Below are 12,842 nucleotides of genomic sequence, written 5' to 3' on the forward strand. Positions count from 1 at the left end.
TGAAAGCTGGTACTCAGGGAGGGGCCATTCAGATCATTTGCAGCTCAAGGGAATGGGGTATCTGCAGAAATAGGAATTCACCTTCTCCCTCTGGAGGGTAACCAAGGGCAACAGCAGTAGGCTCTATGTCTTGGAAGTCTCTTGGATAGCCCTGCCAACAGCTCAAAAGAGGGCTTCACAAGTCTGGTGGTATTGGGGTTTTTGTTAGGTGTTCTTTGGCTATTGGAGGGAACATCATCAGCCCACGTGAGAAAGATTCATTGAAAGTATATGTTTGTCTATACATTTCTATTGTATTACGTAATATATACATTATATGGTATAAAATTATATTAAGGCCGGGCGTGGTGGTGCATGCCTTTAATCCCAGCACTCGGGAGGTAGAGGCAGGCAGATTTCTGAGTTCGAGGCCAGCCAGGTCTACAGAGTGAGTTCCAGGACAGCCAGGGCTACACAGAGAAACCAAAACAAAACAAACAAAAATTATATTAAATGTATGTTTTAAAAGTATATTGTATATTATAAATTATATTACAGATGTGTGTGTGTACAGTTTATAGTATGTTTATGGTCAGTTAAGATATCTTTATTGTTATTTTCCTCACCTCCCCACTTCTTTATTTGCCTCCTTCCCCCTTCCCTAGGTGCTCCCTTGTACCCATTACCTGATTAGACCATTTGTATTCCACATAGCTCTTTATCTTTCTTTTGAAAGATCATTCTTAATTGTTAAGAAATATCTTAGCCTAAACTATTTATTCACTTATTTTAGACAATATTTAATGTAATGAAATTACTCTACAAGTTATTAAAAGCAACATATGTCTTATATTTTAAACTTCATAAACATGCAATTTATATGTGGGTTTGATTATAGAAATGAATATTCTCTAAATAAGGAAAAGTTGATGTACAGCTTTTATTGAATGATAACTTACGTTTTCCTTCTTGATATAGATCACATTTTGTAATAATAAATGCAACAGAAGAATTTTTTGTAAAAATAATTTAAAATCATAATTACTTCGTGGAGATTTTGGCAATTTCATTTTTATTGTTATGTTTTATTTTTGTTTTGTGATTTGAGATGTCTGACTCTGTAGTTCAGGCTATTTTAGAGCTATATATCCTAGGCTAGTCTTGAACATGTTGTAACTTTTGTTATTGTTGTTTGTTATTTTTTTTGGTCTGGCAGCAGAAGATGTGACTTTTTAAAAAAATGATTGCTTTATGTATGTGTGAGTGCCTGCATGTATGTATGTGCACCGTGTACATGCCTTGGGCCTTGTGGCCCAATGAGGTTGTGTCCTCTGAAACTGAAGTTAGAGACAGTTTTGTGAGTCACTATTATAGGTGCTGGGAATTGAACACAGGCTTTGTGCCAGGGCAGCAAGTCTTCTTACCAGCTGAGCCATCTCTGGCTGTGATGTACAAGATGTGAACCAGTAACACATTCATTGCCTGGTATATTCTCAGTAAATTGTCTTCCCAGTGTAAACAGGTTATATTTAGTCAACTCATTTTTTTAAACAAACATGGGACTTACTGTTTACTTATGATTTCAAACATGGCATAAAATTATTTGGAAGTCAGGATTTTTGTAAGTCACTTGATATTTAATACTCTGGGATTTTTTTTTTAAAAACCACATTTACTTATTTGTCTGTGTTTATGTGTGTGTGTTTGTGTGTGTGTGCACAGACACGCATGCGTGCATGTATACATGCTGATGTGTGTGGAGGTTAGAGGACAACTTGGAGGAGTCAGTTCCCTCTTTCTATGTGGTTTCCAGGAGTCAAACTTAGGTCTTCAGGCATCTTGCTGACTCCAAATAGCCACTGTGATAAGTCATTTATTCTCCTGAAATTATTTTTTTGCCTTTATCATGTAGAGGATAACTGTCGAATGCAGTGCTATGATTAATGTTAGAAAAGAGACAAAAATCATTGCATAGTAAACACTATGATGACTGTTGAGTAAGCTGGCTGTTGTTTCTTTCTCTTGTTAAATGCAGGGTATATTTACTTCTGGCACATGGGAAGAGCGATCAGATGAAATTTCCTTTGCTGACTTCAGGTTTTCAGTCACACATCACTATCTTGTACAAGAGTCTCCTGATAAAGAAAGAAAGGATGAAGAATTGGAGGGTATGGGGTTTTTGTTTTTGTTTTGTGGTTTGTTTTTTTTTTGGAGGGGGATCATATTTGTACAATCTTTAAAGAGTCTAATTTTTAGTTATTAGTTTAGTTCTCATAACTCAATAATACCCATAGGAAGCATTTTTTTTTGTAACCACATTTGAAATAGCTTATGTGCTAGTACTGCATCTGAAGAAGAGGAGAAGCCACAGTGACGAGCACTTTAGACTTGATTGAACCAGCAGATATTGACTGAGTGGCTCATTTGGTGATTGGTGGTAGGTCATGTAGTCTACTCTGAGATGCCCTATGTGTAACAGTGAGCAGGGGGTTTCAGCCGCTAGTCAAACAGTAGTCATTAGTCCTCCTGTTGTCTTAGGGGATTCATCCCAGGATGCCTGAGATCATACATAGTACCAAACTGACTATATAGTATATTCTATAAATACACAAATCTCTGAGAAAGCATAATTTATAAATTATCACTATAAGAGATTGCCAACACTAATTCACAAAATAGAACAGTTAAAGTGATCTACTATGAATGAAAGTTAATAAAAAATAAGCTGTTTTTGAAAATTTCCATTAAATATCATTGGACCATATTTGGTAAGAAACTCCAGAAAGCAAAGCCATAGATAAGGTGGAGGAACTGTACCCATCATAATCTTTCTAAAAATAAGTAGATACAATATATTCCATTCTTTTGGCCAAAGCAGGCTATCATTTATAAGCATGGGCCTAAAGTGCTTTTCCTAGGTAGGGATGATGCGGTACCTTTTCTGTTATATATGTTCTTACAGACAAAACTGCATGACTTCTGCATTTAGAATGAGAAAGGAGAGCGAGAACAGTGACCAAATAAACATATATATGTAAGATAATTATGTAGGAACACAGAACTAACAGAAGTGAGTATATTTTTTGAAAGAAAGAACAGGCAGGAAATGTTTGCATTTCGTGGGATGATAATCAAGGATATTAGAGTCCATATTATACTAATAAATGAAGGAAACGTCAAAGTAAACAGTTTGTTGATTTATATTAGAGTTAGGCTGCTAGAGCTGAGAATGTTTCAGATCCGTGTAAGAGAAGATGAAGACAGTGAAGACACTGTTGTTTGTACAGGTTGTACTGTATAGTTTCCTTTCTACTTGGTTATGATCAACATTGTAACTAATGAAGTTAGAGGAAAAATTTTAGTTAGCTCAGAGATACACATTTAAAGCTATATTACCAACAGTTGAAAGATCAAGAGCTGACTTTCATTGTTTTGGAGTTCTGTATTATTTTTGGTTAATCAGGGTTTAAAAATATTGATGCTTTTCCATTTATTTTAAAATATTAGTAAAATATATAATAAAATTGCTAAGAAATGATAACAAGGATATATTTTATAAAGCAAATATTTTTATGTTTTAAATTTGTTATATATTTATCGATGCATACAATGATAATTTGTGTCAGTTCCTGATTATGGATCAGGATGTAAGGGCTAAACATACATGGGTTAGAAATGAGAAATTGAGTGGAGAAAGGTTTTCTAAAATTTTAAAAATATCTAGGGAAATGGAAAAAGCTAGTTATAGGAGGTGACAAGGAATATTTGTCAGGATTCTAAACTGACAATTGCTAATCTGCAGTCTAGTAAGACATGCTTTCCTCAAGGCATGTATAAAATCATTTAAAAATTTAAAGTTTAAATGGACATGTTTTCTACTCTTAAATGTTTCTGTAGACGCTATTCCACAGTCAATGCAAGATTTGCTATGTATGAATAACGACTTTCCTCCAAGAGCACATTGCCTGGTAAGATGGTACGTATCCTTTTTATTCAGATCTTGTGTTTGTGTGTGTGTGTGTGTGTGTGTGTGTGTGTGTGTGTGTGTGTGTGAGAGAGAGAGAGAGAGAGAGAGAGAGAGAGAGAATGTATTTTGTTGTTGCTTGTTTGTTTTGAGACAGGAATTCTCTGCATAGCTCTGATTGTCCGTGAACTCTGTATAGACCATCCTGACCTCAACTCAAACTCACAGATCTGCCTGCCTCTGCCCTTCTGGTGGTGGGATTAAAGGTGTGTGTGCTTTAAGTGAGCCCAAGACTAACTCTAGGTTCAGTGATTGACTAGGGGACTGACAGGACCAGCGACTGCCTGCTACTAAAGCTGTTTATTATAGCAGCAGGCATAAAGCACAGTCAGCAGAAGACAGGAATTAAAAACCTGCTGGCATCGCTTGGAAGAAGTTTTTCTAATAAGATCTTACAGGTTATACTCAGTTCCCTCTCCAATAAATTATGACAACATATGAAACATCATCTATCTGGAAGGCTTTTCAGAGGCTCACTCCTCAAAGCTTTAAAGGACTTGGTCTGTAGGGATACTTTGTCTGGATAGTGTATACCAAAATTCAGACTCCCCGAAGGAAAACAGGTGTAAACTTATAACCATATGATTTGCACAGGCATTTTAAATACACCGATTAAGTTTTTATAAACCTGAGAATGACGAGAATCTTCTCAGGGCGAGATTTCCAGATGCTAACCAAGAGCCAGTTTGATAGGCATCTCCTAGGGCTACTGTCTTGGGCTTGCTCTGAACTCTTTTGCACACTGCACATCATAACCCAGAGTGATACCTACTTGTGGTTCTGATGAACAGTAGAGAACACTTAAATATCATAAATTTAGTGCATATTATTATAAATATATGTTATTCGACGCGTTCTCACGACCGGCCAGGAAGAACACCACAGACCAGAATCTTCTGCGGCAAAGCTTTATTCTTACATCTTCAGGAAAAGAGAGCAAGAAGCAAGAGAGAGAAGCAAGAGAGAGAGAGAAGCAAGAGAGAGAGAGAAGCAAGAGAGAGCGAAGCAAGAGAGAGAGAAAACGAAAACCCCGTCCCTCTTAAGGAGCATTCTCCTTCGCCTCGGACGTGTCACTCCTTGATTGGCTGCAGCCCATCGGCCGAGTTGACGTCACGGGGAAGGCAGAGCACAAGTAGTCATAAGATACCCTTGGCACATGCGCAGATAATTTGTTTACCACTTAGAACACAGGATGTCAGCGCCATCTTGTAACGGCGAATGTGGGGGCGGCTCCCAACATCTCCCCCTTTTTCTTTTAATAAGAGCAAATAGGCCACCCATATTAATGAGAGTGGAGATAGAGGTCAAATCCCCAGTGTGTAGGTAAAGGAGCCATGTACAGGATTAGCTCTTAGGCTTACAGGCTTTTACCCAGAGCAACCCTGACCTGCTCCCGTGTCGTTTTGCCTGGGGGAAGGGAACTAGGACACTGAACCTTCATGAAAGATGACATGTCTCCCTAGAATAGGCTCATATGTGCCGCAGAGCCCTTCTACTGCAGTGCTTAGCCTTGCAACTCTCTCGGGCTGCTGAAGCACACTCACTCTATCTCGTGCAATGAGACTAGCCTCGTGAGATATAAGAGCTGAGTGGCCAGCGACCTATTGCCTAAGCATAGATATATCAGGGGAAGCTCCATGTTCTAGTCCTGCAAGCGCCTGGGCAATAACCACCTTGTCTCTCCTAGTTTAGGCCTTAAGCTTACAGACCAATCAAAGAAGCAACACTAATCCACAGCAAAGTGTATCTCCAAATAATATTAATCCCACCCATTTTTTAAAGAAAGAAAATGCTGAGGAGATCCAATTGGGTAATCCTTTGGTCAGGGACAGGTCCAAGCGCGTGGAGTTGACCTGAATGATGGCAAGCCTCGAAGGGTCTGTTCAAATTCAGCCATCCAATTCTGTAACATATACTGAAAAAGACTTTTTGACAAATTAGCTGCCCTAGTAAATTTAACATACTGAATGGAAATAACACACAATCCCGGAAACTTTTGTTCACATCCCTGCTGAGTTATTTGTCATAATACATCTAGTTGTATCTGGACAAGATCTATGAGTTGATTAACCAGCATGAGACCTCTCTGTATCTTGACATTAGCTGAGGCCTGTTCATCTATGACTGTAGTCACTGAGGCTGACAAAGTGTTAATGGTGTCAGTCATCTGGACCTGTCCAGACAGAGCCAAGGCTGTCTGAATTAAGGCCAAACCCAGTTCCTAGTTAGTGGTAAAAAAGCAGGAGAATACTTGAGCATTATACATCACCGTCATTGGGAGTGGAAATGTCGACATTATCCCCCAACGCTGCTCTCTCTTTATTATTGACGCCCTGGACATCACCAAGACGAGGGACATTAGTATTCCCTTGGTCAGTCTGGATTTTTCGGGTGAGTCTTTCTGGTACCCAAAATGGGTTGTCTTCATTCTGTGGGAAAACACAGATAGCTCCCCTGGATCTTATCAAGATAGGATCCGGGCCATACCATTTATTATCAAGGACATTTTTCCATTTAACCATCTCATTGGGCCTATCTGGCTCTGAACAATGACGTTCAGCCGCAGTATGGCCATGAGCATCAATATTTAAAAAATTAAGTGTAAAGAGTGCCAAAGACACCGACACTCTTGGTGCTCGGGGTACAGTCTCCTCAAAAGTTCCCCTCTTCTGTTTTATAAGATAGGCTTTGAGGGTGCGATGCGCACGCTCAACAATACCCTGTCCTTGAGGGTTGTATGGAAGTCCAGTCAGGTGGGTCACGTCCATCTGACGGCAGAACTGTTGGAATTTTTGAGACGTATAAGCTGGTCCATTATCAGTCTTAAGGAGTCTGGGTTTCCCCCAAGCACTCCATGCCTCAAGACAATGTTGAATCACATGTGAGGCTTTTTCTCCGGTTAACGGAGAGGCAAACATGATGCCAGAACATGTGTCAATGGACACATGGAGATATTGAAGTTTTCCAAAGGAAGAAACATGTGTAACATCCATTTGCCAGACCTGTAGAGGTCGAATACCGCGTGGGTTAATTCCCACATGAGGAACTGGCAAGAACTCACAGCAGCTTTGACATTGAGTAACAATGTCACGGGCTTCTTTTCTTGTCAAGGAGAAACGACTGCGTAATGTTTCAGCCGTCACATGAAAATTGTTATGAAAATTTCTTGCAGCCTCTACCGGGGATGATAGGGCAGCAGCCACCACTTTAGTGGCCTTATCTGCCAAATCATTTCCCAGAGCCATGGGGCCAGGTAGGCCTGAATGGGCTCTAACATGAGTAATATAAACAGGAGATCTTCTAGATAACAAAACTAATTGTATCTGCTGAAAAATATTGGCAACTCTACTGGAAGGCTTAATCACTCCAGCCACTTCTAAAAGATTTACTGCATTTACCACATAACAGGAATCTGACACAATATTAAGGGGTTTTAAAAAGGTTTTTAAAACTTCTAAGACCACTAAACATTCTACCACTTGAGGTGAATTTTCATTATATTGTTTGGATACCACTTTACCATTAGCCACATAGGCACCTATGCCAGTTTTTGATCCATCAGTATATACCACAATCCCATTTTTAAGTGGGTTTCTTACTGTTATTTGTGGAAACACAACAGATTGATTTTGGGCAAACTGTAAGATTGGATGTTTTGGATAATGGTTATCTATTTTTCCTGAAAAGGAGGTAACTAAAACTGCCCAATCATTAGATGCGGCTGCCAAGGTTTGAACCTGTGCAGCGGTATAAGGTACAATTAAAAGATATGGACTTTGCCCAAAGTGGGTGATTGCTGCTTTTAGGCCTTTAAGGGCAAGCTGTGCAATTGCATCAGGATACCAATCTATTATTTTAGCTGGGGATACGTTTGGATGGATCCACAACAATGGCCCATTCTGCCACAAAACTGCAGTTGGCAATTGTGCTGTCTTAAAGACACACAAACTGAAAGGCTGCGAATCCTCAATACGTTGTAATTGTGCATTCTGTAAGGCCTTTTCCACTTTTTGTAAGGCCTGGTTAGCAGCTAGAGTAAGAGTCCTAGGGGAGGAGATATGAGGATCTCCTTCTAAAATACTAAACAAAGGCCTTAATTCAGCAGAAGGAATCTTTAAAAAGGGTCTGAGCCAATTAATATCTCCCAACAGCTTTTGAAAATCATTTAAGGTATGGAGGTGATCTCTTCTTATCTCTACCTTTTGGGGCACAATCTTATCTGGGGACACCACAGAGCCCAAGAATTGTCCTGTATCAGAAATTTGGACCTTTTCTGTGGCTATCTGTAAACCCCACTGACTTAAAGTTTTAAGTAGAAAAGGATATGCCTTTTGTAGCATGGTAAGGTCTTCATCCATGTAAAGGAGCAAAATTAAAGAGGGGAATTGTTCCCTCATTGGCAAAAGAGCTTTTTGCACATAAAGCTGGCACATTGTAGGACTATTGGACATCCCCTGTGGTAAGACCTTCCATTGATACCTCTTATCAGGTTTAGCAGAATAAGCTCTCTGACCCGTTAACAAATCAAAAGTCCAATCTCTCTGCTCTGGAGTTAAAGCAGCAGCGTTTGCTCGGTCCTGCGCCTGTGCAGCCTCTCGCCACAGAGATCTCCATTTCACATATTTGCCCATACTAGGGAGAGCGGCTTTTGCAATCATTTGCCAGTCGGCAGGAGTTAGTGCCATGCCGGCAAGCCTGTCTAACTGCACCAAGGTAAAATTAGCATTAATTCCATATTTAATCTGCACATATTCTACCGGAGCGTGGACACGCCCACCCTCGGCTCCTTCAAAGACTGGAAATGCCTGTTCTATTTTCCTTTGTTCCTCTCGGGGAATGAATGAGTCTGCGCACTGCCTCTCTGCGCACTGCCTCTCTGCGCATTGCTGACGCACTACGGGCTGACGCACTACGCAGGGCGGGGACTCCGCATAGGGCGGGAGTGCACCTGGTAGCCGATTGCCCTGAGGCCAATTAGCAAACTGGCCTTCGCCAGCCGCTTTTGGCTTTTTTCTTGACCAATTAGCTGGCTGGTAATGGGCTGCTTCTTCCTCCCAGTCTGTTTCCTCAGAGGAGGATTCTTCACTTGCTTCAGAGTTACTAAGAGCTGGCTTCCTGAGCTCATCTAGTGACGAGTATCTCCTAGAGACCTCCGCTAATCGATCTTTTTTCTTCTCCCTTTTTCCTCTTTTTCTTCTAATCTCTCTCCAGGTATTCCTACCTAACCTTAACTTTTCCTCGGGTTCAAGACCCTTGGAAAGGCCTGTATACTTATTTTGTGAACCATATTTTCTCTTTGTTCCTACTCTTTCTTCCCGCTTTACTTCTGATAGCTTGTCCTGAATTTCCTCTAGAATTTTCAGCCCTATCTTAATCACTTGATAGCATGTGAAAAAGAACAAAAGGGCTCCTAACACCAGAAAAAATTCAAGGCCAAACATACTCACTGGTACTCTCGTTCCCCAGCTGAAAAGTTCTGAATTCATACAGTTGAATCCTTCTTAACAGTCTGCTTTACGGGAACCTTTATCACCGTCGTTCCCCAGCTGATGAGTTCTGAATTCGGCAGTTGAATCCTTCTCAACAGTCTGTGTTACGGGAACCTTATAACCTTGATTCGCAGTTCTGGTTCTGGAATGAAGTATCCCTCCTGCGCCAGTCCGGAGTTTTTTCTCGTCCCGGATTTTCTCGTCCCGGAATTCGGCACCAATTGTTATTCGACGCGTTCTCACGACCGGCCAGGAAGAACACCACAGACCAGAATCTTCTGCGGCAAAGCTTTATTCTTACATCTTCAGAAAAAGAGAGCAAGAAGCAAGAGAGAGAAGCAAGAGAGAGAGAGAAGCAAGAGAGAGAGAGAAGCAAGAGAGAGCGAAGCAAGAGAGAGAGAAAACGAAAACCCCGTCCCTCTTAAGGAGCATTCTCCTTCGCCTCGGACGTGTCACTCCTTGATTGGCTGCAGCCCATCGGCCGAGTTGACGTCACGGGGAAGGCAGAGCACAAGTAGTCATAAGATACCCTTGGCACATGCGCAGATAATTTGTTTACCACTTAGAACACAGGATGTCAGCGCCATCTTGTAACGGCGAATGTGGGGGCGGCTCCCAACAAATATATAGTGCATATTATTATTATAATTATTATAAATGTAAGTAAAATGTTGACTTCAAACAGTTATGATAAAATCAAAATCTACATGTCTAAGTAACTATAAATGTGATAACATTAATGCAAGGGGCACCTCAAATTTGATATATTTTTTAAATCATTCTCAGTTATTCAGAGTCTCTGAACATTATTTTGGAGGGGTACATTTAGTCTAGGGACTATAACTCAGTGGGAGGAGTGCTTAGCATGCACGAGACTCTCAGTTTGATCCATAGGACCTCATAAACCAGATGTGGTGATACATGCTGGTAATCACAGTATTTGAGGGGTGGAAACAGGAGAGACCTTGTTAAAATGTTTGCTTTATTGCTGATAGTTACTAGGAGATTTCCTCTTTCATCTTTCCTAAAAATTAGAAAAAAACAGCAGACAACTGTTTGAAGATGAAACATATTAAATGTGCCTGTATGTTCTTTCATTTAAAAAGCAATATTTCAAAACACTTAAAGTGAGCCAGACACAGACATACCAAAATATGTTCCTTATGACAGTAAGCTATGGCTTTGGTGAGGAAGTAGACAGTGGCCACACTGTGTGATAAGTGTTCATGCATTATAGATTTGATGGGAGGTCTATCCCACTAATACACGTAGATAAAGAGAGAAAAATGTTTCTTAGAAGAGCTGATAAAGTACCCTAATCCTCAAGGACACATAAGAGTAAGCCTAGCTGTTTTGGTTTGAAGAGGAGATGCCCACCATAGCCAACTGGTAGTCCTTTTATAAGCTTTGGTAAATCAGCGTTTATCTTCCACTTGTATGAATTTGAATCCTTCAGTACTTCATAAAAGTGGAATCTTTATCCTTTTGTGACTTACTGGCTTATGCTTTCAAGGTTCATTTATGTGCATTTATTCTGTTTTAAGGGTAACCATTCCTTGTATGATTTTGTGTGTTGGCTCAAGGTGTTTATGGGAATTTGGGTTGTTTCTTTTTTTGGATGCTATGAACAGGAGTGCCTGTTTTTGTTCTTTTTGGTCTAGACCCAGAAGTGGGATTGTAAGGATGAGTGGTAGGTCATTTTTAATTTAAAAAGTTTGTTGTTGGGCTGGTGAGATGGCTCAGTGGGTAAGAGCACCCGACTGCTCTTCCGAAGGTCAGGAGTTCAAATCCCAGCAACCACATGGTGGCTCACAACCATCCATAACGAGATCTGACTCCCTCTTCTGGAGTGTCTGAGGACAGCTACAGTGTACTTACATATAATAAATAAATAAATCTTTAAAAAAAAAAAGTTTGTTGTTGTTATTATTGAGATGGAGTTTCACTGTGTAGTCTTGGCTGGCCTGGAACTTGCTGTGCAGACCTGACTGGACATGAACTCAGAAGTCCTCTTGTCTCTGAGTGAGTGTAGCACCACACCTGAGTGTTGGTGATATTTTAGAGACTTGTGTTCTGTTTCTCGCAGCAGCTTTCCTGCATTCTGGCCTCACCAGTAAAGCCAGAGTTCCTGGTTAGGTTCTCTTTTCCTTCTCCTTTCTGATAATAGTAACTGCGAAGTGTCTCATGATGACTCTGATCCGCATGCCTTCTGCTGACTACTGATGTTCATTGTCTTTTTATGGGATTTTAAAACAGTTGTGTAAATTTGTGGGAGATGATAGCTGTCTGCCTTTGTTCATTAAAGTAATCTAGTTGCTTAGCTGGCCAGAGTGGTGTGTGTCTTTACTTCCAGCAGTTTGGAGGCAGAGGCAGTTAGATCTTTGTGAGTTCTAGCAGTGATAATATATAGTAAGACCTTGTCAAAAGAAGGGAAAAAATTGGAAAAATCTAGTTGTTTACTTTTCACTGATGCTAGTTTTTTGCACATACTTTCTTTCTCTTTTAATACCTATACTAGTGTTTGTTGACTTGGTGAGGGAATCGTTCCAAGTCTCAGGTAGAGCTTGTAAGGAAATGTAAACCAATGAATTATTTTGACAGCTAGCAGATCATAATGATAGGAAAAGATGTTAAAATTCAGAACAGGGTGCATGTTTAATGGAGGTCATTAGTTGATATTTAAGCTAACTCCTTAAGAAAAGATTTGGATCTGGAGCTATAGTGATGGTGTGTGTGTGTGTGTGTGTGTGTGTGTGTGTGTGTGTGTGTGTGGTGTGTATGTATATGTATGTGTGTGTGTAGCATTTCACACAGAAAATAAAGCATAGAGGGTAGAAGATCTTGCAGAAAAATAAAAAACCTTTTACTTAGGCACCAACAGTTTATTAAGTCAAAAGGGTTATTTGGCAACAGATATCAGTGTCATCAGGAAGGCATGTTCTTGTTTTTCTGGAACTTAACTTCCAGGAATGTACTGTACAGATTCGTTTGTAGAATTTGCCCATTAAGTTATTTCAACACCAGCAACCTGTGAGCAGAACTGGTCAGTGTAGATTGGTCCATGAGAGTTAGGAACAGGTGGAATATTTCTGGAAGAACATCAAGAAACTTGTTTTCTTCCAAGGATGATTCCTGCACATCCTGGGTTCTTTCAGTGGCCTGCTGCTGCCTCCACAGGGTGACTCCTGATTTCATGTGTCAGAGAGTGGAGATGAGTTGAGGAGGGAAATAAATTTCACTCATGAATCGTTGGAGGAAACCCTCATACTGTGTCAGAATCAACAGTAAACAGTATGAGCTAGACTTTAAGGAAAAGGGTTTGGTTTGGTTTGGTTTGGTTTGGTTTTTGT

At 40.2% G+C, this 12,842-nt stretch overlaps 1 protein-coding gene across 3 annotated transcripts in view; it reads left to right on the forward strand.

Annotated features, from left to right (window-relative positions):
• Rab3gap1 (RAB3 GTPase activating protein subunit 1) overlaps nt 1-12,842 on the forward strand; it is a 75,122-nt gene that overhangs the window by 18,387 nt on the left and 43,893 nt on the right. For all 3 annotated transcript variants that reach the window (XR_001784075.2, XM_006529405.3, NM_178690.4), the window contains exons 4-5: nt 2,015-2,147; nt 3,877-3,955. Coding sequence is in view for 2 of the 3 variants with exons in the window: in XM_006529405.3 (XP_006529468.1) it covers nt 2,015-2,147; nt 3,877-3,955 (212 nt within the window). In the remaining variant the exon portion in view is untranslated. The remainder of the gene's footprint in view (nt 1-2,014; nt 2,148-3,876; nt 3,956-12,842) is intronic.

This window comes from Mus musculus, chromosome 1 (genome assembly GCF_000001635.26).
Source record: "Mus musculus strain C57BL/6J chromosome 1, GRCm38.p6 C57BL/6J".
Classification (NCBI taxonomy): domain Eukaryota; kingdom Metazoa; phylum Chordata; class Mammalia; order Rodentia; family Muridae; genus Mus; species Mus musculus.